This window comes from Amblyomma americanum, chromosome 9 (assembly GCF_052857255.1).
Source record: "Amblyomma americanum isolate KBUSLIRL-KWMA chromosome 9, ASM5285725v1, whole genome shotgun sequence".
Taxonomy (NCBI): domain Eukaryota; kingdom Metazoa; phylum Arthropoda; class Arachnida; order Ixodida; family Ixodidae; genus Amblyomma; species Amblyomma americanum.
Genome location: NC_135505.1, coordinates 101,807,001 through 101,834,841, shown reverse-complemented (window position 1 = coordinate 101,834,841; position 27,841 = coordinate 101,807,001). Strand labels below are relative to the sequence as shown.

Below are 27,841 nucleotides of genomic sequence, written 5' to 3'. Positions count from 1 at the left end.
TGGGCCTGTTTTTTGCATCCTCGTTTTGCAATCATTGCAGGAGTAACAGTAGCCAGGGTAAGAACATTCTAGAGGAACTGCAGCCAGATATGTTGAACCATGGCTTGATGCTTCTATTCAGTAAGGGAGGAAGTCTCCCCAAGATAGATAACTATTGTCATCCTATTTTTATCAGGCCAGTGGTGAGTGCCACCTTGCCTTGTAAAATAAAGTGGTGAGTTTTATTTGTTTTGTACTGCCAATTCCTTCTTTCAGACTTTGAATCCTGTTCTGTTTATTTTTTGCTATTCATGGCAGTTTTTCATGTTCTAAGCTGTATTTCTTCAATTTCTGTGATGTTTTGGGCAATTCCTCCATTCTACTTTTACATCACCTGTTAATTTTGCTTTCACTATCGCTGAATCCCAAGGCAACTGGATGGCTGACTATGTTCTCGCTCACATCTGGTTGAGTAGGTTTGCAGTCTACCAGAACATGTTTAATATTTTCTGCACTGCTCCTCGATGCTGCACAAATATCTTCCTGATTGTACATTCTTCTATATATTTCCTGGTTCTAAGGCAAACTGATCTTGCCTCAAGTTCATGGATACTGACCCTAAAGTTATATAGTGTTGCCTTCCAGATTTCGGTCTGACCAGCTCTGTATTTGCGCCTTCATTACTTTGTTCTCATTTTTTCCTGCACTTGTACTCCATTTCATTCATAGCAGGCAACGCTGCGGATAATTCGGAATTAGTCTGTTCGTGAAACCATACTCCACCACACATATCATTCGTTCTTCTCAAGACTCAGATGAGTGATAGGACGAAAACTTAGACCACTGTGAAACAAAGTATAAGCACTGAAAAGCACGGTGGAAACTCAGTGAACCGCTCAGTGTTCAGGCTTTCTGGCTGTAATTTTCATTGAGCGAACCACTTTTCGGACACGGATTGAGTTTGAGTGATTCACCTTGCCAACCTGGTGTCATATCGCCTCGTGTAACTTTTGCTTCTCGAAGACTGGATGAGTCACAGAGCGAAATGGTGGCAAGAGGTAAAACAAAATCCAATAGGTGCCAGCCTCGGCAATTAAGGTTTGTTGCAACAAAATATGCTTGTGTTCACTTTTATTGTTTGGCAAACAACTTTCTGGGTGCAGACTTAGCCTGCGTGAACAGGCAGGCTAGCTTTGGCAGCATTGCCTGCTTCGTATGAAATGGAGTATAGGAGTCTTGGGTTCACAGACTTCTTTCTTTTGGTGTTCCACAGGCATGTTCCACTGGAAGAGCGAAGTCATGTTGGATTAAACTCTGCAGAGCTTTCATCTTTTCCAGCAGACAGGGAACGTACTTCATTAAGTAACTCACTGCTCCCAAGAACCTTTGCACATCGTGCTTGTATGATGGTCGTGGAAAGTTGAGAACACACTGAATGAGAATTTCATCCATGTTAATTCCTTCCCTTGTGATTGCGTCTCCCAGGAATTTTAATTCTTGAGCACCAAAGATATACTTCTCTTTGTTCAGGGTGAAACCTGGTTCGTGAATCGCTTTAAGCACTGCCCTAAAATGACTGACGTACTTCGGCTTTGTTGTGTCCGAGATCAATATGTCGTCTATGTACATTCTCACTTTAGGCATGCTATCCAGTGCTTTACTGACTCCATTTTGAAATATTTCTTATGCGGAGCTTAAGCCATAGCCCGTAAAGCGTACTGAGGATGCAGATTTGGGACGGTTGCTCATCTAATGGCATCTGATAAAATCCATAGTTGACATCAAGTTTGCTATAGTAGGATACAATTTAAAAAAACAGCAGTTAACACTGGGTCACAGTCTGCGGCATACTGTATTACTTTGCTAGCCAGTCATAAAAGGGAACGCAATAAGCTTTTTAATATTTGACTATCAAACAAGCCAGGTATGAAAATTCTAGAGCTTATAACTTTTTTCTCTTGGTTAGCTTCTTGTTTAGGTGACAAGAGAAGTTTTAACAATGGCCTACATTTTTGTCGTGGAGGAATTCTGTGCGCCGTTCTGAATTTGGGCGGAGCTTCACTGCAGACTTAAGTTGTATCCGACTATAAAGTAAGTGGCACCGGCCAACTCTGCTGCAGTATCCTCTCTTCTATGAAGTTTGTACCTCTCACACTTGATGTTTTGGTTGGTAACCCATTTCTGACACAATGCTTCGAGTTCCAAGACACTGACACTCTATGACTGGCGTAGGAAGAACCACCTGTACTGCACTGAGCTTCCTTTTATACCCCATAGATTTGGCCAATGCGGCGGATGATACAGCGTAATCCACCACATATCAATACAGAGATGTGTCTTCGGAAGTCAAACTTTTTTTTGAAAAAGCACAGGGTCACATAGTAGGCTGCGAGTCTGGCAGTGGCATGGTAAACAACCGTAATGTTGGGGTGCCCCATCATCCCCTGATATCTCTACAGCTGTGTATTTGGCCAGAAAGCATTACCACCCTCTGATCATTCATGATAAGTAAAGCTTTGAGATAGTATTTAATATTTCTGTTAAGTCAGCAGTGATAATGTAGCAATGTTCAAATTTGATTTTGCAGCTTCCTATCTCCTACATGGTTGGTAATATCATCATAGTTCTTAGTTACATATACATATATGTGGCCGCAAAGATTCAAATTAATGGTCAGAAATGAATATTCCTACTCAGATGCTTCTTGGATTAGGTTTGTATCCTGAGGTTTTAATTAAAGGTTTCAAGTTCCATAGACCACATTTTTAAGTTTAATGCAGATTAGTGCTATCTGTGCTTTTCTTTATGCCAAAATTAGATAGCTTGTATATTTGTCGGAAATGGTATACTGATTGCAATTTGTCATGGTAATAGAACTCTCACCAATATTAATTTACCTAGTTGGCTGCCACAGTGGCTCAATGGTTATGGTGCTCGGCTCCTAACCCAAGAGATGCGGGTTCGATCTCGGCCACGGTGGTCTAATTAGATGGAGGTGAGATTCTAGAGGCCCATACTGTGCGATGCTGGTGCACATGAAAGAACCCCAGGGGGCCAAAATTTATGGAGATCTAACTACGGCATCCCTCATAGACTGAGTCACTTTGGTTTCAACTTGGATATTACAGGTTTCAAGTTGGATAGGTCACATTTTTGAAGTGTAACACAGATTAGTGCTATGTGAGCGTTTCATTATGCCAAAATTAAATAGCTTATATATGTGTCACAAATCATATTCTGGTTGTAATGTGTCATGATAATACAAACTTTTAGCAATATTAAGTTAGGCAATCTTGTAGGTGTTAAGATCAAAATTTCTTGAAGAACTAGCTTCATAATGGTTTCTTTAAGGCTTTCATAAAGCTGCTTGGTTTTATGATAGAATCACTTGTTCCTCTAGACAACTTTTAAGACTGTATGTACATAATCATACCTAATGCTGTACACATCGGCAGATGCTCTGCTGACGACTTGATTATCAGTCTTATCAACGCTACAGGACTAACTAGGGTGGACATTTGCACTACCATTGTTTTGAACTGTGCTGGTGTGCCAAAGGAGTACTGTGTCTGCTGCTTTTGCAGCAGTATATCTAAGCGTTTTATTTCTGTATGTAGGGTTATTCATACAAGCACTGCTGAACGCAACAAATGAAGGAAATGGCTCTGCGCTTCATTAAAAAGTCTAACTTATTATGACTAATGTTTTTTTAGAAAAATCTGGGGTCCGACAGCTATCTGAGGATGTCATTATGATGGCAGTGATTGTACACTCATTGATTCTAGGGTCCATAAATTTTAGCTTAGCTGCATTGTCTATCGATTTCCTTCACTTTTCAATTCTTTGAAAACTAAGATGTTGGGATATACTACCACAACTAAACCACTAAAGTAGAAAAAATCATTGTTTCTAAACAGACACTACTGTAGTGTGGTGTCATTTCTCTAGTCTGACACTAATTGTATGTTCACTATCACACAGCCAGGTGGCATGTGGTCGCAGTAGAAGGGGGAGGATATTGGCAACAACTTGGGAATTCCCTGGGTGCTCACATAAACAAGGACCAAAAGACCACTTAGACAGCAGTGCTGTTAACACACGCACCTTGTGAAAACTATGGCTAGAGAGGGCAAAGTGAAGAAGCGTATGCATCATGCACACTTTCAGCAGGACTGCAAACTCAAGCTACAAGCTGCGACACGAAAAAGATAAAAAATGCTACCCTGCCTGCCTTATACTGTTAGCGTCGGGAGTACGAGTGGCCAGAAAAGTTTCCGCGAGTCCTCGTGGAATGTCACACTGACATGTTCGCATGCAATGAGTTTCTGAGGCAAAAAGAGAGCGCTGTCTCGCCAGTGCCTGTAATAGTCAACTCCGGCGATCGGCGCTAGGGTCGCTGCATTGCACGTGCCCTCCCTTGTTGGTTAAAGTAATTAGGGAGGACGACATTGTGGGGAAGTAAATCCAAGGGCACAGAGCGGGCAGAGTGCCCACAGCAGAGAGAATGCGCTCTCTAGTTTAGTTTTTGACATCAGAACTTGTACTCCTGGCTGCATATTATCAAAAGGGTCGCTGTGAATTTATCTCTGAAATCACATTCACAAGTAAAGCTTTGCTTTGAGATGCATGAGGCTGTGTGTGCTGATAAAATAGGTAGCTGCCTCAACATGTCTGATCTGCAATTTAGGGTGCACTCTGCTGGCTCCTGACACCTCCTTAAGGCAGTGGATCCGAGTTTAACCTTAGCCAGGAGTGTGCATCTAAAATTGCACCTGCTTTGCCTATATGCATCACACCATCGGCATCCTATGCATGAGTGTCTTCTCCGCTGCCATGGTTTCTTGGCAGTATAAAATGTATTCCTGCTAATTAATGGCTGCCTCTCCGACATTATGGGGCCATGATGCCCATCGATCACACTAAATATTCTCTGCTTGCTCCATCTACAAGTGGGTACTGTATTAAAATCTTGTTTTGTGTAATTGTGGTTTTCTCTTGTGTTCTTTATGCTTTTCTGTGTGCCTTTTTGCAGAGAAATCGAGCGTACTCCCAGATGGAGTGCTAGGTTCTGGAGGAACAACCTGCATGGACAACTGCTGCCAAATTACGCAGATGATATCCTCAGCCTCTATCTTTTCAAACTGTCTATCTGTTGCTCTGAATTTGTGATGACTACGTGCCGAGTTAGGCAAATTACCCAATCTTGGGTAATTTGTGACGAGTATGGTGGGTCTTGATCTGACAGCACCTATATACGGCCTGCAGGCCATTTTGGTGCTCAGGTCTATGACTTTTCGTGGCATTTTTGTTGTGTTCATTGATCTCACTTTTGGGTGTGTTGAGCTGTATGCATTGACCTTTCAGCCAAGATCATCTGCTACTCCCGTAATAAACAGGGGTTGCAAAAATATAGGTCTGAGACAAGCAAATTGTTCTCACATTCCCCTAAGTACTCACTCAGTTGCGTGTCCTATGTGAATTTGGGCCTGGTGATCTTCTTGGGTGCTGGCAAAAAAGACACTGCGTTTACTTTATTCTTATGTATCTGCATCGTCTTGCTATCCTAATCCCACGCCCAATGAAGGAGTTAGTTTGTTATGGTGTTATAAACAACCAGGTGCAGCGTTAACAAGACAGGCATGAAAAGAGTCTGGAGTATGTTCAATCTGGGTCAACTCTGGTGGCTTATGGAACTTGATGCAGGCACTAAAACAAAGTTTCAAGCATGGCAATCTTTCCTGTCACCTGCAATGCTTTTCATACTGTCATAAAATGTATGCCTGCTCCAGTAACAAAACAATTCCTCTCTGGTCAGCAGTGCATTTGTCTATCTTCTAAGCGCTGCTCGTCTGCAAATAACTGTTCATACCTATGGCTGTTGAAGTTAGGTAATCTGCAATTGCAATCAACACAGGGATGGCAGTCTGTCACATTTGAAGCAGCGCAAAGACGGGATGCAGTAAGGAGACACCACTAATGCTGGCTATCAACTGGTTTTATTCCAGAACGCTCAGCAATGTATATAGGTTTGCATATATATGGGAAGCATTCATGATTAATAAGGAAGAACAACTTTGTGTGAGCACACCATCTGTCACCCTGTTTCCCAAGGAGGCCGCATTTCCAGATCATCGGATTTATGACGTGCGTCTTGACGCTCGATTTTAGCTGCCTTATACATTGTTGTGAATTTTTGCTTTTCTTGTTTAGACTTGTTTTGCCCCTTTTGTGGCTTCCTCTCACATCATCACTATGTATCTGATGCACGCCTTATCATTACAGTTTAGCTGTCTTATAGACCGGTTATTAATTTTTGTAGCTCCCCCTTTGAGATCTTGTTAGCAACTGAGCTGGGCATGTGCCGTTTTCTCCGTCATGCCAGGTTTAAATTATTTTTCTTGTTGTCCTTAGCTTGTCAAACATATAACGCATTCTTCACCTTGGAGTAAAAGTAGTATGCTCAGCACTCGTGTCTCCTTGCTGTGTCTTGTCTTCGCTCTGTTTCAATAATAGTCGGTAACCAGCAAGCCCAATTCATAACACTTGTGCCAATCTATGATTATTGAATGTATAGAGAGCATGTAGGCACCTTTGCTATTAGCATTTGGGTTTTTTGTCTTCTGTCTTGCTCTGTTTTTTTTCACAGACATATGTAGTCCTGCTACTACCCTCCGCCAAGCATTAACCTTTCAAAATGCTTCCAACTCTTAGTTCGCTTGTCTTAATATTGAAAACATGTTAATTTCGCATCCCCAGTAGTAGTAGTAGTATCTGGCGCTTTATACTTGCATTAAGCCATAAACACAACCAGATGCATTTCAAACAGACAAGTACCTACTGAATTATAAGTGCTGCATGCATTATAAGTGCTGTACAACTATTCAGATCAGCTGTGCTAAATACACCACAATTGACATTGCATTGCATATACCACAATTGATATTTTCGTAGAAAACGTCAGTTTCATGTATTTATTCTCTTATTTGTCTGCACAATGCAGTTACACTTCTTTATTTCTGGCCATATCCTTTCACATTTTGTGCCTAGGGAAGAAAGAAAATGACACAATGTGTTGTCAGATCTCGTTTTTGTAAGTGATTGCAGCTGCTCTGTGCATTACTATTTACACAAAAGCATACAATCACTATTGCTTGTGGCATTTGTGTTCATTATAAAGTGACACTCTATTTCTCTCCGTTATTTTGCAGGGCATTATTGATAAGGGAATGTGTACAGCGTTCCAGAGGAAGAAACCTTCAGCACCATGCCTGCCAGCCTTCCATGTCTCCATTGCTTCATGTTCATAACCTGATAAATTGTGTGTGCAGTGGTCTCAGTGCATTGTGCTTACGTACAAAGTGAGATGAAAATGGTTTTGATTTAATTGTATTTATTAATGGAATCTAAACTAAAAATATGGGCATTGCCCTCAAAAGAAACATTTTGTTTAGTGAACTTGTTTTGTAAACAATGTAATTTTTTCTGCAGAAGTGGCAGCTGCGTTGGGAAAGGAGAGGTAAGGAGGGGATAACGAGAATAATGGATGGCTTCAGGTGTTACTGATGCTGAGGGGGCACCAGGTTCTTTTTCTTTTTGGCCCAAAGATTGTCGAGCAGAAACCATTGGTGTACATTGGCTGAACAGTTTAAATTATGCTCTGAATGAGATTCCCATACAGAGCATGCGACCATGTACAGCAATCAAATGCAACCCCCGACCTGTGTGCTCTTGCAGTCGGCACTTAGCAGTATTAGTATTAGAATCAATGTATTTGGTCTCAAGAATCAAGCACCATGGAGGGAGTTGACCTAACAAACAAGTGCCAGCCGGTCTTGCAGCTATCTTAGACAAGCCAGGCACTCTGAAAAAGGGGCGGAGAGGCAAGGAGGTTTAATGGCCGTAGAGCATTACAGAAGGCAGTGGGTCAAACTGGTTCATGTTTCAGGGCAGTTCCAATGTTCAGGAAATGTATTCTTTTGGAAAATCACTGCACCAGTGTCACAGAGACGCTGCATGCCTGTTCGTAAACTAACTTTGTGACTTGGAGAATTGAATAAAATAAGCAGCTGGAGCTCACTTTTGATAAAGGAAAGTCATTGGTTCCGAAACATTATGCTCAAATAAAAATTCAAATTGTAGAAAATGACGCCTCTATTTTGGTGCAAAGTAAGGTGAATTAGAACCCAATCTGTTAAACAGAGGTCAAAGCAAGATCTCTGGAACCGAAGCGATGGTCACCGTGAAAAACTTAAACTTCATATGAAGGAGGACAAAATGCAATTATGCTGGACATTCTGTGATCGTTCTGTTAAGTGTGCAAATTGATTCAATGTTTTTTCTTGCTTTTCAAAACAAACTCAGATGATCTGCATGCACTTGAATAACCAGTGTTTTCGGGCATCTGTGTTTGACACTTCAGTCTTGATCTTCATTGTTGTGTTGTATGGTCTCATGATTGAAAATTCATGTCAATCTAATTGAATGTGACTCCATCACTTTGCACTGTTGCTTTGTCTGCTGATTCCAGCCTTGTGAAGGCTATAGCTGTGCAAAACCTGTCCTGTCAGTATCATGCTGTGTATTCTCTGTTAAGGTTTGTGCAGCTGTTCGCTGTTTTATGTGCATTTTTTTCTGCTTTGTTGGAGATTATAATATGATTCCTTGTGATTAATCACCAGTGAATTAACTCATTTTGTGATATGCATATCATTACTTACTCTTTCAAAACGGTATTTGTTGCTGTATGGATTTAGCCTGCATTCTGACACCTTCCGTTCTATTTGGGGCTTTTTTAAGAGCAGGTGACATTTAAGTGTATAGTTAGTACTGTGAGAAAGGTTGTAGTTTTCTCACAAAACTGATTGTTCTGCACATCTGTTCTACAAGGTGGCACCAGTTTTACCAGATTTGCTGACCCACGGTGTTCTTTCTTTTAGTTGCCCTACTGGGGCCCTTTCACGAGTCAAGTCTTCATGCACCACAAAATTTCTGTAAAACCAGTATAGTGCTGTGATTATGCCCAGAATAATGCAGCAGCTGATAACAAGGTGGCAATGCACTTTTATTCACAATTTATCACCATGTTCACTCCCTCTACAGCGGTGGTCTAACCATTGGAGCATGCACATTACATGTAGGATGTGGGGTGTTGGGTTCCCAATGCCACTGGATACCTGCCAATGCTACAATACGCAAGCTTTGTCCCTGGCTTGTGCTGGGTGGAATGCCTGGAAATGGGTGTTTGACCCCGCTTTGTGTAGACAAAAGTGCCTTGCGCCATGCTGCTATTTGCCAGAGCTGCCCTTAGAGGTCCTCTTGTGTCAGTGGCCGTCTGGTTTGCTTGGACAATGCTGCTGCAGGGTGAAGAGTGCGATGAAAATTCACCATTGTCTTTATCAGCTCCCACTCTCGCTGTTCCGATGACCTCACCACATCATGGTGTTCCCATAGATTCGGCTTCATTTGTACCATCCATGGTGTTAGGAAAGCTGGTAACCTTAAACTTTTCTGAACAGCACATTGATGAACTGATCCGCATTTAGTAGTGCATTGTTGAACTCGGTCGTGACAGCTTCATCCTTTCTTCACTTGTCCTAAAATTCGAGGCGCAGGTATTAAACGAGTAAATATAATATGCTCTAACTGCACTGAAGAGACAGTAGTGTTCAGTTTAAATGTTGTTCTACAGATTTATTTGTTACACTTTTGGAGATGATGGAGGCAGAACATCATAATGGGCATAATGGCAACATTCGTTGGCAGCTGTAAGCTCGGCATTTTTACCAGTAGCTATGCTCTGAAAGGTTTTTCCTTTGTACAGTACAGTGCCTATAAATGGGTTAATGAAGAAATGAAGACTGTATCAATGTTTTGTACCATTTTTGCATGTTTTGTGTGTGTAGGGAGACGTACTGTCCTTCCCATGAAGCCAGAAATTGTGCAAGTTCATTCATCAATGCAATGGCTGTTGACTCAGTTCAAATTGGTGTATAAATTTGAAGGAAGTCAGTTTTTCGTGAATGTAAGTATAGTACTTATCTGCGTGCAGAATTAAAGGTCGAGGATGTTTTCTTTGGAACTCTCTTCTTTTAAGGCTCTCTCTACTGAATTGACACAACTTTGGAAACCTGGTTTACGAAATTGTATGCCATATTCCAAGCGCGCGACACCACATGAGCGGTTGCACATGTAATCTTTGTCTCAGTGGATGTAAATCGCTTTTCACATGCAGGTCTGAGCTTCAGGAACCACAAGCATAGTGTACCTTCTGGACAGAACTCGCCAGGTTAGAATCTGCACTTTTTCTCCATATATGCTTTCCTGAAGAGCCTCTTTGAAAGACTAGTTTGAAAGATACAGAAGCTTCAATTTACTTAACTGTGGTAATTATAATGGGCATAATCATAATGGGCATAATGGCAACATTCGTTGGCAGCTGTAAGCTCGGCATTTTTACCTGTAGCTATGCTCTGAAAGGTTTTTCCTTTGTACAGTACAGTGCCTATAAATGGTTTAATGAAGAAATGAAGACTGTATCAATGTTTTGTACCATTTTTGCATGTTTTGTGTGTGTAGGGAGACGTACTGTCCTTCCCATGAAGCCAGAAATTGTGCAAGTTCATTCATCAATGCAATGGCTGTTGACTCAGTTCAAATTGGTGTATAAATTTGAAGGAAGTCAGTTTTTCGTGAATGTAAGTATAGTACTTATCTGCGTGCAGAATTAAAGGTCGAGGATGTTTTCTTTGGAACTCTCTTCTTTTAAGGCTCTCTCTACTGAATTGACACAACTTTGGAAACCTGGTTTACGAAATTGTATGCCATATTCCAAGCGCGCGACACCACATGAGCGGTTGCACATGTAATCTTTGTCTCAGTGGATGTAAATCGCTTTTCACATGCAGGTCTGAGCTTCAGGAACCACAAGCATAGTGTACCTTCTGGACAGAACTCGCCAGGTTAGAATCTGCACTTTTTCTCCATATATGCTTTCCTGAAGAGCCTCTTTGAAAGACTAGTTTGAAAGATACAGAAGCTTCAATTTACTTAACTGTGGTAATTATAATGGGCATAATCATAATGGGCATAATGGCAACATTCGTTGGCAGCTGTAAGCTCGGCATTTTTACCTGTAGCTATGCTCTGAAAGGTTTTTCCTTTGTACAGTACAGTGCCTATAAATGGTTTAATGAAGAAATGAAGACTGTATCAATGTTTTGTACCATTTTTGCATGTTTTGTGTGTGTAGGGAGACGTACTGTCCTTCCCATGAAGCCAGAAATTGTGCAAGTTCATTCATCAATGCAATGGCTGTTGACTCAGTTCAAATTGGTGTATAAATTTGAAGGAAGTCAGTTTTTCGTGAATGTAAGTATAGTACTTATCTGCGTGCAGAATTAAAGGTCGAGGATGTTTTCTTTGGAACTCTCTTCTTTTAAGGCTCTCTCTACTGAATTGACACAACTTTGGAAACCTGGTTTACGAAATTGTATGCCATATTCCAAGCGCGCGACTCCACATGAGCGGTTGCACATGTAATCTTTGTCTCAGTGGATGTAAATCGCTTTTCACATGCAGGTCTGAGCTCCAGGAACCACAAGCATAGTGTACCTTCTGGACAGAACTCGCCAGGTTAGAATCTGCACTTTTTCTCCATATATGCTTTCCTGAAGAGCGTCTTTGAAAGACTAGTTTGAGAGATACAGAAGCTTCAATTTACTTAACTGTGGTAAATGACAGTGATATGTGCTTTCGATATTCTGGAAAGCTGTTTTCTGTGATATTTGAACTACTCACCAAACTCACTGCTGAGAGTTTTGTTTATTGATGCAAGAAATTATACAAGGGGCCAAGGCCTTGTCAGGTTTTTAGACTTTAGCCTTAATTGGCCTCCTTAGACACTATCTGAGAAGCTAATAAAACAAAAAATGGCATTCTGCATTGGCCTAAGCATAGCTGACTGCTACTTGTTCAGTTATGTAGCCCACCTGGTTGGACTTTGGACAATGTCGGCCATGATGCCAGTAATGTAAGTTCAGTGATCAAATACATCAACTTTGGATGCATTGAAAGGCTGCCCTATTTTTTTGGCAGTGATAACGTTTCTTGTAGCCTGAATGTTTTTTTTGCGTGCAACCAGAATTGACTATAGAGACATCTTGTTTTAGGATTGAACTCTCTTTAGAGCCGATTTATTGAATAAAACTATTGGTCAACATCCCTAGCTAATGATGAGTGCGCCCTCTGCATTCAACTTGTTTCCTAACTCCAAGTGAAGTGTGGATTGTTGGTTCTGGCATTTTATTTAAAGTACTCTGCCTGTGCAACACAGGTTCAGTCGTCACCCAGAGCACCCACGGCACACCTCCCGTGCAAGATTCAACCACTGAAAGGTGCCCTGTGAGCAACTGCATGGAGTCTACTCCTTCCGGCATAGGTAACCACCGGGCGAAACCCACAGGAAAGAAGCTGCATGAATGCACCGACTGTAGCAAGGGGTTCAAAACAAGATCTGAGCTAGTGGTGCATCTCCGAGTCCATACCGGCGACCGCCCATACCAATGTAACGATTGTGGAAGTAGCTTTGCACAAAAGGCCACTCTGAAGGCACACGAGCGCACTCACACGGGCGAGCATCCTTATCATTGTGACGAATGTGGTAGCAGCTTTACACAAATGGCCACTCTGAAGAGGCACGTGCGCACTCACACGGGCGAGCATCCTTATCATTGTGACGAATGTGGTAGCAGCTTTACACAAATGGCCACTCTGAAGAGGCACGTGCGCACTCACACTGGTGAACGACCTTACCATTGTCGGCAATGCGATAACAGCTTTACACATCAGGGCAACCTCTTGAGACAGCGCACACACACAGGCGAGCGTCCTTACCCTTGTGAACATTGTGGGAGCACCTTTGCAGCGAAGCATCACCTGGTGGCACACATCCGTACTCACACAGGTGAAAAGCCGTTTCAGTGCCAGCTCTGCCCCATGGCTTTTGCGACTCGTTTAGCCCTTGGGAGGCATGAGAGGGCCCATAAGGGAGAAAAGCCCTACCAGTGTGACTTGTGCCAAAAGACATTCAGTCGGAAGAAATATTTAATCAACCACAAGGAGACGAGACACAAGGAATAGCATTGGTCCCTAATGCCCCTAACCAGTGTCCTTCAAAACCTTTCCCGTTCAAGTAACAAAAGTCTGCTAAGCTCACTAACTTGCATTAATGACAGCAAAATCGCAGCATTCATGAATGACATCACTTACTCTTGACAAGAGACTTTCAAAAACTTTATATCCAATATTTATCGCTGCTGCTGTTTGTCAGCTTGCCTCAATGAAATTTGGGGGAGTAAAAGCACGTGAAACAATTCCTTTTAATCTTGAAGTCTGAGTGGGCTACTTTTTGTGACAATATAAATTCACTCATGTATATCACGGAACCTATAAATGTTTGTATGACAACCGAGGAAACTTGCTGTTGTGTAAATCTTTTTGTGTTTGTCCCAGCTGTGTTAGTGGCAGAAATAAGTGAGGAAAAGCAGGTGTCCAACCTCGGATTGATGAGATTTGTGTTAGTTTGTTAGCTTTAAGAGTTGACAGTTGCTGAAACGAAGACTAACGAAAGGGTCGCAACCTCGGATTGATGTATCTTGTGTTAGTTTGTTGGCTTTAAGAGCTGACAGTTGTTTGAAACAAGAACTAACGAAAGAGTTCACAACCGTTTCACACCATTTCTCATACTGCTGTCTCTGCTGGATATAAATGGCTTATTTGTGGAGCATTGTTTCTATACCATTTTTAATCTATCTGACCTGTCAGAATACCAGCTGTTTGTGACCATTTCATATTGTGCTAGCTTCTCTGTTGTGTTGATAAAACCTTCTTTATTTACATAAGGTGTTCATGATAAGCTGCAAGGGTCGTGGCTGCTAAAACAAAAATTCTAAGAATAATGCCTGTTAAAAACATTGTAATCCTGTAGTGGATTGTAAAGCTCGCAACTTGGCTCATACGTGAAATTGCTTAGTGCCAATGGTTCAAAAGTGGCATGCTACGTTGGAAGTGCCGTGGTACAAAACAATTGGGAAAAAACGGTACAGCTATCTCAGTGTGTGTGCCCATCTCTACTGCAGTGTTACGTTTTCTCTGTGGCTGTAGAAAAAATAATAAATGATGACATCGAGAACAGCATCATTTCCACAGATTCTCTGAGCATACTCTCCTCACTTCACCATACAAATACAGTTCCACCTCTAATCAGAGACATCGTATACACAACATAACAAGAGCCACTACAGATCGATATCACAAAATTTTGCTGGGTTTCAAGCGACGTTGGAATCAGTGGCATTGAGAAGGCAGATCCACGTGCAGCACAAGCTCAGCACAAGGAAATCAAGAGTGAACTTTCGCTACAAATGGTACTCTTTAAGCTCTATACTCTGTAAACTTTGAACTGCCATCGTTGAAATCATTACTCTATGTAACATTTGTGCTGCCCAAACTATAGTGTGCATGCACTGTTTGGGACCATAATAAAAATAACATTTATAATACATTAGAAGCAATACAAAACCACGCAGCTAGGTTGATCTCTGCTTATTTTTAGCATAAAAGTGTTATAGAACTAAAATGCAGTGGTCATCTCACAACCTAAAGGAGTATAGAAAGCTAAATTTTGGGTGAGTGCTTTTTTTTGTAATGATGCATTGGGGCATTATTAAACATGGATTACCACCTCCTATTCATCTGTGACCACTAAATAATTTATCACATTTCTTTCTTGTGCTGTTTCGGTTTCAACAGCCGAATGAACACTGTGACGTCAACGCGTTCTTACACGTCAAGTGAGACACGAAAAAACGTCCATATAATCACTGTTCCTACATTCGTTGTTATTCTGGCTCTTGAGGAAGGCTGGCTTCAGCACTGCAGGTAATTAAAATGTTGAAGCAGCAATTATTATATGAACGTTTTTCCGTGCCTTACAGGACACAAAAGCACTCTGACGTCACAGCCATCGTTCGGCTGCTGAAACCGAAACCAAAAAAGCACGACAGAAAAAATTGCGCTATAAATTATTTAGCGGTGGCAGGCAAATTTCACATGGTTCATGCATATTAGTGTCTTCCACATCACTGTAGAGAAGAAAAAAATGCACCAAAATTAGGTGTCTATAGTCCTTTAACTAACCGACGTCTTATCGCAAAACTGTCTAATCACAAATTTTATTTTCTTATTCCACACGCGCCTATAATCATCCCTGTCTACTACACCTCCAGCAGCACAAACCATGAAAAGACCACCTATGCTGCACCTGCCCGCACATCTACGCATCTGTCTTCATTTTTGTGCACACTTCGAAAGAATGGAATGACTTGCATAGGCACGTTGTGCTCCATAGTGACCCTTGAGTATTCAAATCATCAAATGAAGCAATGTTAGGCTCTATAACCTGCTTCCTCATGTAATAGCCCTTCAAAGGGCCTTTGAGGTATTAAAAAAAATTGCAATCTAAAGGATTATTGAAGTAAATCATAAGATACACCAAGTAAAACCTAGTTATGAAAGAATGGAAGTCATGGTCACACCAAAAATGATTCATTGAAGTCATTTTGTGTATATATAGAAAAAAAGGTCTAAAGATCCAAGTCAGTGCTGAAGTAAATTGAGACCAACTTCATTTTCACTGACAGGGATGTTATTTTGATCATGCAGAGAGGGAGAGTGCAAGGATTAGAACTTGAGTGCGGGACATAGGTCATATGATTACTTAGTCATCACAAAGAAATAGAAGTTGAAATAAGTTGCTTATTCATTTTTTATACTGAAGGTTCTTCACGTTTGTTGTTATTAAAGTTACTAAATCAACCAAGAAAACGAAAGCATATATTGAATCGCATTAAAGGTGAAACATGGAAGAATATACTATCAGAAGAACCTGTGATCACTACAAAAAAGATGCAGACAACACAATAAGTGCCAAAAGCCCCTCTAGATGAATTTAAATGCCAGATGATAGTATAAATAAATCATAAATGAATAATATATTTAGAAGATTGCTTGCACTTTCAAATTGGATAATTTATTGAGCAGAACAAAATAAAAGGTGCTGCACTCGTTCTGCCTATACGCTGATGAAAAGGCATGAATGCCTGACAATGTACATACCAGTGCTCTTTCCATTGAAGTCATTCATTGAAGTATATTTATGTCGCTTTTGCATATTGTATGCATGCATTTATATATACAGTCTTATTCTTGCAAAAAAATACATCAACATTTGAGGGGAAAGTGCCACCATAAATCATGTTTTACGTTCATGCGAAAAACAAAAAATAAGGAAAAAAACAGTTTCCACTGTTTTATTCTGAATGTCTTCCATTTATGGTTCCAGTATTGGAATTCTGGGCTAGCACTGCAGACGCAAAGCAATAAATTTGCATGAACTCAACTGCAGCTCAACTCTCCTTTTAAAGAAGTCAAGTTCCCTCTTCAGAGAGGCAGTGCATTCTTGTTATAGATGGTATCGCTGTTAACAATACTTCACCTCCTTCACTGCATTTTTCAATTATGTGAAGACACAACAGACTCATCTTTTGATTCACTACTGTCGTCGAGAATTTTCTGCCTGCGCCTCTTGCTGGCCTAAACATAAAAAGATTCCCAAAATGCAGTACAGATGTTTGAACTTTACACAGCACATCCCAGAAAAAGAAAAGGTCAAATTTCACTAAGCTTTCATTGCATTTTTGACAAATCCCCATTAACTAGGTTTTCATCATAATTCAACACAGTCACTGTCAATTATGGTTACTTGTAAGAAACACATCCATTTGATATTGAAATTATTATGATGCATGCAACTGACACTGTAGTAAATCAGTTTGCTAACATACTTATCAACCCATCAGTTGCAGCAAAAGGCTGGAACACACATGCAACTTGAGGAGGGACTGCAGTTAGTGCAACACTTTGTCTAATGTCTACAGTGGAGTCAAAAAGCCAGGAATCTTATATCATAAGAACGATTCGCCTGTTGCAGAATATGTAAAACGATACGTGGTTAATTTTAGAATCGTGACTACCTATGGTGAAATATTACCTTTCTGCCAATTGAAATAACGTGCACAAGGTATTGCACGTGCCCAAGTCTGATATTCTGTTTGGCTCCCTATGGGCACATTCATGCTCACATTTGAGATAAACATGGGCAGGTTGTTAAAACTGGTAACCTCTACTAATGAAGTGGGATTACAAATTGCCACATGGCTTCTGCTGCACAGCAGCGTGTTGTCTTTAAAGGCAGGGTCAAGGAGCCATGCATTGTTACTGATTGGAAAAATGCAGGCAAAAGGAATGCAATCAGTATTACACCTCTATACAAGCCAGAAGAATCCAGAGGTTTTTTCTGGCCACACAGAATTAAGTGGAAAAGAAGTATTTGAATTTAGAAGGTTGAAGGTTTGTACTGCTGTAATCGCATCAGAAAGGTACAGCAGACATGTCAGGATAAATGGCACAGCTACTCTCTTGGCTGATGGCACATATGCTAGAGCCAAGAGGATCACTTGCTCTTCAGAACCCATTTGAATCCGCGTGAAAAAACACAAGGGACGAGGAAGAAACCAACAGGACAGAGCGTGGAACTGGTTTATTACAACAGTCCATCACATTTATACAATCATCGCAATCACACAGTAAACTGACAAACGATCATCACGTAACACTGGTGCTAAGGTGTGTATGGGACATCATGCCATGAAATCTCCTTATCAGACAAGTTTATCGAGGTTTTGCTGACACACGAGCTCGATTCCTTCTTAATACAGGAGGCCTCGTATAATTCTCTACTTAGTTTAAAAGATAACTTATCCAAGGTTGTGGTATCGCGGAACCGAGGAGTGCAACCACTGCAGTGGCGACGATGGTCGGCCACATGCCCTACCCCCGCCAATGCACCTACTCCTGCTTGGTGCTCAATAAGTCTAACGTTTATACAACGTCCAGTTTGTTTAATGTAGTTTTTCCACACGACAGGGTATTCGGTAGACGACCCCTCTTTTGCACGGGACAAATCTGTCTGCGTGCTTGATTCCACATTCTTCCTTGTGGCCTCCCTGCACCATATTGCACAGGCCGGCCAGATTTTGTGGTGCGGTGAAGACCATGGTAATATCGATGGCAACGGGTCTCTTGCGTTGTGCTTCTTCCCTGCGGTGGTGCTCAGGTACGCCCCTAGCTTCACACTCAAGGGCGTCTAGCACAGAGGTGATCAACTTGCAGGAATAACCAGCAAGTGGTTTCATGCAGTTTTTCTCGCGCGGTTTCGAGATGCATTCTACTATTAGTCCCCAACTAGGCTGAATTTCTATATATTTCTTCAGAACCATCTGGTGAAAACTGGTTCTACATTTTGTCCAATTCATACCGTGTTCACTCTTTGTTGCTCTGTAAGCACATCAAGAGTGTACCCATGCTCATGCAGTCACGAAAAGCTGTACAAAATCGATGAGCAGGTCTGTCCTTGCATACATTTTTCTTTTAGTCGTCAGGAGTTCTTTTGTGACTTAGTAAATCAATATGAATGGTTCTTGTGTGACACGTGATTGTTACAATCATGTGAGCACTATTTTAAATTTTGCATTCATCATCATTATCAGCCTGACTACACCCACTGCAGGGCATAGGCCTCTCCCATGTCTCCAATTAACACTGTCCTTTGCCAGATGCATCCACCCTATGTCTGCAAGCTTCTTAATTTCATCCGCCCACCTAACCTGCCACACCCCGCTATGCTTGTCTTCTCTTGGAATCCTTACTGTTACCCTTAACGACCTGCAGTTATCTTGCCTTAGCATTACATGGCGTGCCCAAGCCCATTTCTTCCTCTTGATTTCGACTAGGATGTTATTAACCCGCGTTTGTTCCCTCACCCACTCTTCCCGCTTTTGGTCGCTTAACGTTACGCCTGTCATTTTTCGTTCTATGGTTCGTTGCTTTGTCCTTAACATAAGCTGAACCCTTTCGTGAGCCTCCACGTTTCTGTTCCATAGGTGAGTACTGGTAAGATACACCTTTAGTACACTTTTCTGCTGCGGGATGTTGGTAAATTGCCATTCATGACCTGCGAGAACCTGCCATATGAACTCCACCCCATTCTTATCCTTCTAGTTATCTCCCTCTCATTATCTGGATCAGCTGTCACTCCCTGCCCAAAGTAGACGTATTCCTCTACTGCTTCCAGCACCTCGTTGCCTATTGTAAACTGCTGTTCCCTTAATTGCTAGACTGTTGAACATTACTTTAGTTTTCTGCATGTTAATTCTCAGACCCACTGCACTGCTCTGTCTGTCTAACTCATTGATCATGATTTGCAGTTCATCTCCTGAGTGACTCAGCAAGGCAATGTCTTAAGTGAATTGCAGATTATTTACGTATTCTTCATTAACTCTTATCCCCAACTGATCCCAATTCATGCCTCGAAATACGTCCTGTAAACAGGGGGTGAGTAGCCTTGGCGAGATCGTGTCTCCTAATTGTGTGACGCCCTTCCTTTATTAGAATTTATTTGCTGACTTTGGTAGCTGTACAGTTCCTATATATATCTTCCAATATTTTGACATAAGGCTCATCTACACCCTTATTCCGCAATGCCTGTATGAATGCTGAGGTTTCCACTAAGTCAAATGCTTTCTCGTAATCAATGAAGGCTATATATAGAAGTTGGTTATATTCTGCGCATTCCTCTATCACCTGATTGATAGTGTGAATATGATCTATTATGTTTTCTTTTTTACAAAAGTCTTCCTGATCATGTGGTTGATTAAAGTCTAAGGTTGTCCCGACTCTATTAGTAATTACCTTAGTAAATGCATTGTACACTTGCAAAAATCAGTTCATTTTATCATAATGTGAATTTAGCTTTTACTGGAAATGACTTTGAACTGTACAGAACAACCTGCCTGAAAAGTTACTTCACTATATATACAGGCTGCCTGAAATCGGAAATAGAACCAAACAATGTGGCTGGAAGTGAGAGGTGCAATCAACGGTCACTGAATATACAGGGCATGCTAAGAGCCCCTGCACTCTCGCAATGATGTTCGAGAAACATGTTCACTCTGTTTGCAACATGTGTTCAACGAGCAGCACTGGCTCATTTTTCTCGTGCATTAAACCAAACTAGTTGCATGAGTTGGTCCAGATCTGAGGTGAACATGCTGGCGTAAATATTACTAGCACACATACACTTGGACTTAGTTTTTGGGTGTCGAAAACAGGGAAGAGGCAAGTGCTGCCATGCCTGAGATAGCTATGCTTTCCAACCTTTTTCTCTTGTTAGTTGACCTTAGGGCATTTATGAAAGATTTTGTTTAATTTCAAAGCCAGTCCATTACTGCAAAGTGAGTTGTATCAGAGTCCCTGTTGACTTCATTTCTTCATCTAATTTCCACCAAGATTAGAACCATTCTACATTTGCTGATTTCCACTGCTGCCCAGTTATGTTTGCCATCTATTTTAAGTCTGTCTTCGGCAGCATGGGCTTTACTTGCACAGTCTGTTGCACAGTTACTTGCACAGTCGGCTAATCTCAACTGTGGGTTGTGCTTTGATGGAGGAAAAATGCACATGGATTCTGTGGGCTGGGAATTAAATGTCCATTGAAGATCTCCAGGTAGTTGAAACTTTTCAGGAGTCCTCCACTTTGGCACCTCTCTCTGCCTGTGTGTCAGTCTGGGAGGCTAAAGCTAACATGCCAGTATCAAGCAACTGCTTGGGCTTCGGAGAGCAATGCCGTGCCCTTTCATATAACTTTTCAAATCCTTTTTTACTGGTTTGGCAGATTGCTAGTGGCTGCTTTGATATTTTGTCTTCCCATTTCGTTTCCAGTTTCCTTGACGTACCTTCTTGATAATTTGTGCACTCTCACTTTGACACCTGAGTGGCATATATTCTCTTAATATTTATTAGTCCCCTACTACTTACTTATAGTGTGTTCATAGCTGGAGCACTGATGCAAGTGCTGATGAGCAATATACGCTGTCAAAAATTAAAGATAAAAAAATTTTTGTATTGTATTGTAACTCTTTGAAGAGCATAAAGTGAGTTTTTGATGTGTAATTACTTTTTCTGTTTAAGTCTATTGCTAGACCTGACATATTTTGAGCAGCTGCTTTCAGATGGGTGTTAATTGTAATGAGTCTTTCCTTTCAGCTGCAAGTCATTTGTTTGCCTGTTGATATGTTGCAATAAAAGATATTGCATCCCTCTAAGCAGAATTTGTTCATCTCTCATTCAAATGTGATCGTAGCAGCTGGGATTTCTAACAATGCACAAAAAAATTGGAGGAGCGGGAAGAAGTCCTCAGTCCGCTAGCCATTGTTTCAAGAGCGCTTCTCTTTGTGAAAAGTCTTTTCAAATGTTGGATAACAAACTGAGGCTGTCCTCTTGGTTCTTGTCAAGTATTTCTTTGTGTTTAATTGTTGCTCAAGTTGGATTATGTCATCAAGGAGGTGCAGTAGAAGCTTAAGGCAATTCATATACACAATTTCATTAATTTGAGGACATGACCGCTGCCTTGGAAATCTATAATTAAGGCAAAGTAATGTGCACCCTTGTCCAGCCATGGTTATGTTTCTCAAAATACAATTCCACACTATCCTACCTGTGAAAAAAAAGTAATTTTCGCAAGAAACAGGTCCTAAAATGTTCGAACACTACTGGTGCTCTTAAAAATAAATTTTGTTTCTCTTGGAGAAGACGGCTAATTACTAACAGGTCCTGACCTCACAGTTGCTTCATGTTGCTTCATGGGGAGTTTGTGCAATATTCATAGAAGCACCAAAATAGCTATTGCATATGCGTGCACTACACACGTCTGGCAGTTATAAGTGAATTTATAATTGACTGCATTATAAGTACCTGCAAATTCAAACATTTGTTTAGCAGCTAAAATATCTTTGTTTGTCTTGCTGGAAATCATAGTTCAGCAAATTGAAATATGCCTTCATCTATTGGCCAACTCAAGGCAGGTTGCAGTTCGTGATACTGGCAGAAGGCATTCTCCATCTCGAATTTGCTTTTTCGAGCTGTTTCCTGTTTCAGTTGAAAAGCTTACAGCTGGAGCAGTGAAATGTCCACCTGGAAACTGCATTTTCTAGCTATTTTCCACTCCAGCTGGAAAGCTTGCAGCTGGAGCAGACGTGAGTCCAGCTGGATATGTCTTTTTACAGCTCTCTCCTAATCCAGCTGGAAGGCTTCTAGCTGGAACAGTCAACATCACAGCTGGAAAAAAGGACATTCCAGCTGGACATTACTTGTTCCAGCTAAGGCTGGCCTCATTGCTTTTTACATTATGGCAACCGATTGTATATGCTAAGGCATTTTATAACATGTCTAAATTCAGCCTGTACTTAATCCCTGTTCTTACCATCCGTCATTGAAATCTAAATTTTCTTTTGCTCAGCATAGTTATGAGGAAGCCTTGACCTTTTCTTGTCAACATGCATTTCATATTTACATTGACGGGTCATTCACTCATCACTGTGCTGGTGCTTTGCTGTTCTTAGCTCCACAAAAAATATTTTATACGTTGATCGCATATCCATAGAACAATCCTCTAGAGCCTATGCCGTGGAGCTTGTAAAATTCCATTCTACTGTTGGGTTTGCTATTCATAACCCTCCTTAATTCTATGCCCATTTTAATTTCTACGCTGATTCTCTATCTCTGTTTTCTGCACTGCCTTCAGTTACTTCATTTACCCCCAACAATAATTTCAATTTGGAAAGATCTCTATTGTTTTCTTCTCTTGTCCATTTCTTTTATGTGATATCTGTGGCAACCCCAGAATTTCTGCAAATGAGGTAGCCGACCTGGCTGCTGGTAATGATGGGCAATATAGCGATTCACACACTTCTGTTCTTTCACACAGTTGCGTGCGTTCCCCTTTACACCATTATTCACTTCTTCTATGGCAAACTCATTGGCAACAGAATAATGGTGGAATAGAATTATTTAACTGAACCCCTGATACGCTCAATATTCCTTCCATCCGTTTAACTATGAATCCTCTAATTACTTTACTCACAGGGCATGGCAGATTTTGTTTCTACTTTCAAAAATTTGGGCTATCTCATATGTGGTGTGTTGAGTGAAGATGTCAATCATTATTTACTTTCAGAATTGTACCCTTACTAATCCTTTTGTTTCACGTTTGAAGTCTCTCTGCTCATCTGACATTACACCATCTACTTACCCCTCTCTTCTGAATAACCTTGCTGCTGGTGCTGTTCTGATTCAAATAATTCACCTCATAAGCAGCTCAACACTGTGTTTGCACCAACTGTGCCTGTGTTTCCAGCTGTAAAATGCCAACTCCAGCTGAATTTTGGGAAACCAGCTGCAAATCTAACCGGAAAATTCAAATTCAAGCTGGAATGCCTGCTTCCATTTTCATCTGGGATGAGAAGGCTTACTTGTGGAATTACGCAAGGGGCTCCGTAAGCAAAGGGGGATGGTGTGTCACTGACAGCGCAGGCAGCAGCGTGAACATCCCACCTGTTGCATGCTGCATTGCAGACTGTGCTCCTCTGACATGCATAGCTGAAGGCATGCCAATGATAGGAGGGCCCTTGTTGCTAGACTAAAAAATAGCCTAGAGCCATACTTATGGTTTCTGAGCTTTGCTACTATAGCCTGCGGCGACACCGCTTTTAGACCCTGACTCGCTTGTCACTGATAAAGTTTGTTTTATGGCCGGATACAACTTAAGTTTGCAGTGAAGCTCTGCCCACATTCAAGACCAATGCACAGAATTGTTACACGACAAAAAGTAGTTCGTAGTTGACAGTTTTCTCGTTATCTGAACAAGAAACTGATCACCAGATAAAAATAAGCTCTAGAATCTTGATACCAGGCTCATTTAAAAAGTTAAAGATTAAAAAGCGGATTTCGTTTACTGTTAATAGTTTTGGCCAGCGGAGTAATACAAAGTGCCGTTGATCATGGCCCAGTGTCTGCAACTGCTGTTTTTAAGGTGATAGCCTTTAATGCCTCATACTTGTGTCCGTCCGCTACATAATAGGTCACGTGACCTTGCTATGTCACGTGATCTCTCTGTCATGCTCGAACCAGCTGCTGTTCTCCTCTGTCATAAAATTAAGTGTGGAGTACTACTCACCAAGATCTCCGTACTCAGGAGGCTGCCCTTCAATCTGCCTTGGATGTTACCTCTAATTACGCATTGTTCATCGGACTTCAGCTATCTGTGCATAAAACAACATACACGTTGGTTGCGAACCGCTGGGGATGCCTTAACTTGCTGCAAGTCCAATCCGCCTTTGTCTATCAGGCACCCCACTACAGGAAAGTCCGAGTGTAAAAGTCCTTGGCTTAATATAGAATCAGCGACTGCATGGCTTTCGAAATTGCAAAAAGGCAAGCTATTCAGACTTTGGGTTTGATTAGAAGAATTGCTCCTAAAACGGGTTGCGCAGGCTCGTTCGTTGCACGGCAATTGGTGAGGACAATTCTGCAGCCACGTATTGTTTATCAAGCCCAGTTTCATCATCTAACAAGAGCCCAATGCTTGGGATCACCTTGAAGCCGTGAACCGAGAGGCTATGAGGACTTTTACGTGCCTCACACGCATTACACCAGTCATAACATAACAAGAGAATGCGCAGCTCAATACCATTGACGAGCTGGTGCAGCAGCGCCGTGATGCGCGCAGCCTTAAGGCCAGTCTATTGCACTCCATGGCACGCATGCACTGAGGACTTAATTATGCAACATCACACTCCATTCTTCAGCCGCCAATGCCAATTCTTCCCCCACTGGAAGTTTGCACAGCTCAGTGACAACAAGGCAGCAGATAATCGCTGCCCAACATCTTCTAATTCGGCATCGTTGCTTCACCAGAAATTTGAGGAACAAGATGCTAGCCTGCGTGAAGAATCCATTGTTGCCTGCGTAGACGCAAGCATACAAGCCTGCTCAGCAACAACAGCAATATACTGCCCATGCAGACCTGCCCTAAATCAAACCTCTAGGTTTCAGCTTACGGAACCCTCTTCGTCCTTTTGTACTGAGCTTGTTGCAGTTCAAGAAGCACTCTGCTCCGTGGCCGCCATAACTATGCTCCCTGCGGCCCGCGTTGTCATCCGCACTGATGCCCTTCAAGTTGTCCAGTTCCTGCGACGTGTTAGCCGCTGTCCAACGATTAGTCAGGACATCCACCGGCTCGCGGTACGCATCCTGCAGGCAGTACGTATTGAGTGGGTCCCACAGACCTAGATCTGCTGACCTCCAGCCACGCAGGCAGACTTAGTGACCCGCCTTGCGAATCCAGGCTCATCACTGCCTCAGCTCCTTCATTTGAACAACTTTACTCTCCTTTCATCAAGAAAGGAACCGCACACGGCAACCCTCCCCCGCGGTCTTACCTGTGCAGAGGAGGTTGCGCTTAGGAGGATACGGGTCGGGGTTGCCCTCACACTTGCCGTCACTTGGAAATGGCCTCAGTACCGAGATAAGTTTCCTTGGCCAGGGTGTGCAATATGAAAGACGAGGACATTGAAGCCGACATTCATCACTTGCTGTGAGACTGCCCAGCTCTCAAGCCTACAAGGATCCGGCACCTGAAGGTAGCGGGTCTTTCACCAAGCAACCCTGCTTCATACATTGCCTGGACGCAGGAACCATACCGTCGTTATCTACTGGACTTTATCACATCAGCTAGCCTTTTTCCATTCAATCAATCACTATTACATCATTCCTCACGCCTTCAGCCATCACTGATATGCCCTGAGGCAATAAATTTCGCTTAAAAAAAGTGCGGCAAATTCAAATCAGTGCAATGAGTCGCAAACGGCTTTCGCCCTCCTGCATGTCGCTGTTAGGGACATGGAGGGTCCTCACAAGCTGTCACCGCATTTTTGGCACTTATTTTATTGAAAAATGAAGGGGAGGGGAGGGGCAGCCTTTGATGTGGCGACCATAATGTTGTTCTGGAATTTCTTTGTTGTCCTGAAATACGTGTTAGGAAGGTTTTACCACCCGTCACGCTATTAATTAGTGGCCACTTAAGTGGCAGTTCGTGGATTTCAATTTTCACTTATTGAGCGTGATCACGTACATTACAGGTTGCATACTGTTATATGTTTCTTAATTAAGAAGTATACATTGCTATGCACGTTGCTTTGTTTGTTTGTTTTTTGCATGGTGCTGAATTAGTCTGACTTTGTTTTCTTGGGTTGCAATGTCCATACATCGTTGATTCATTTCTGAATTTTTTTTTTACTAAACAGGTGCGCAATATTTGATGCGATATATTCGAAGGAATTTTTTCTTGATGTTCATGTTCGATCGGTAGTTTAAAATTTTGCTCTTTACACACCCCAATAATATATGTCTATATGTCACAAAGACCCACTGCAAGTACATTTCTTTTGTATTTGATAACCCAATGACACTGCATAAGGGAGCCGGAAGTAATAGCTTCTTCTGTTCAATTTTAAAAACTTGCAGTTGAAAGCACTGAAGAATATTACAAACACAAGTAGTGTGTTTTCTAGACATTTCTTCAAGCTCCTGGGTCATACTACAAAAGGTTCTTATCCTGAATGAAGCGATACATACTAGTGGATGGCAATGCGTTTGGTTAGATGAGGAGGTTAGGTAGTTTGCCGGGATGATGTGGCTCATGCTACAAACCACAAGGTTGACTGGAGGTCAGCGGGAGAGGCCTTCGTTGTGCTGTGGATGTAGTTAGAGTCATGAAAAGGAAGCAAAAATGTTCATCATTCTTTATACTAGTCACCATGCTTCCATGAAGTCACACTGAAGCCGCCACATTATTGTTCACCTTACGCAATGCAACAGAGTGGCCCTAAACACTGCTATTTTATTTGGAGACCTTTGACCATACATGATGCGCAGGCTAAGAGCACACCTTCTGATGCACTTAATTTATCATTTGAGTCTTTCCTCCGTGTCCAAAAAACAAAAAACGGCAAAATAATAACATCCCCAAATGGACAGTTAGAACAGCTGGAGTAAATGGACAATAAAGCAGCCAGTCTGCATCCGCTTGGGCTCCAGGAACCACTTCATGCTGGTTTAATTGTCAGTCTACGTACATCCTCCTAACGCATGGCTAAGTCATTGAGCCTCCTGATGTGGAAGGCTCTACTTAAAGGACACCTAAACTATAAGCATGGGCGTGGTGCATAAATCTAAGCAACAATGAATGAGAAAAGCTGAACATTGAGAATTGGGCTATGAATGCAGCCTAATAGTAATATGCTGCTGTCAGCTTGTGCCTGCAAAACGATCATAAAAGAACAAAGGATAAAAAGAAGGAACTCAATATGCTTCCCACCATCAAGCCAACAATGTGTGTTTCAAGAAGAGCATCCCATCCCGTGAACGTTGCTTTCAAAACTGTAATGGCATCAAACAGAGAAAAGGCAGTTAGGAGGGCTTCATGGGGAAACTCCCAGTTCATCTTCAACAGATGTGAGAAAGACTAGATGCTGCAGCAGAAAAAATTGCAGCAGTCTGCTAGATTTTATTTTCTGGCAAGCTAACAAAGATGACCGCATGAGTTTAGTAGACCGTAGGCAGGGTTTCCTGTGTTTACTGCTGATAATTGTGTTCCCCACTGTGCCGTGCTATCTTCTGAACGTATCCTAGTTTAAATTAAAAAGAGAACGAGAACTGCAGGGCAGCAGCGAGTTTCCATTGTAAAACAATGATCGTTGCGATGAAAAACGCTAATTGGAATGTGCCTTTGATGAATAAGTGTAATGCATCAGAGCCAAGGTAACTTGTATGTAATAACAAATTCCTATTT

At 41.7% G+C, this 27,841-nt stretch overlaps 1 protein-coding gene across 1 annotated transcript in view; it reads left to right on the top strand.

The window, feature by feature from the left end:
- LOC144103547 (uncharacterized) overlaps positions 1-14,214 on the top strand; it is a 44,183-nt gene extending 29,969 nt beyond the window's left edge. The window contains exons 6-9 of the mRNA XM_077636240.1: positions 10,211-10,264; positions 10,884-10,937; positions 11,503-11,610; positions 12,311-14,214. Coding sequence (XP_077492366.1) covers positions 10,211-10,264; positions 10,884-10,937; positions 11,503-11,610; positions 12,311-13,116 — 1,022 coding nt within the window. The 3' untranslated portion in view covers positions 13,117-14,214. The remainder of the gene's footprint in view (positions 1-10,210; positions 10,265-10,883; positions 10,938-11,502; positions 11,611-12,310) is intronic.
- The last annotated feature ends 13,627 nt before the right edge of the window (positions 14,215-27,841 follow it).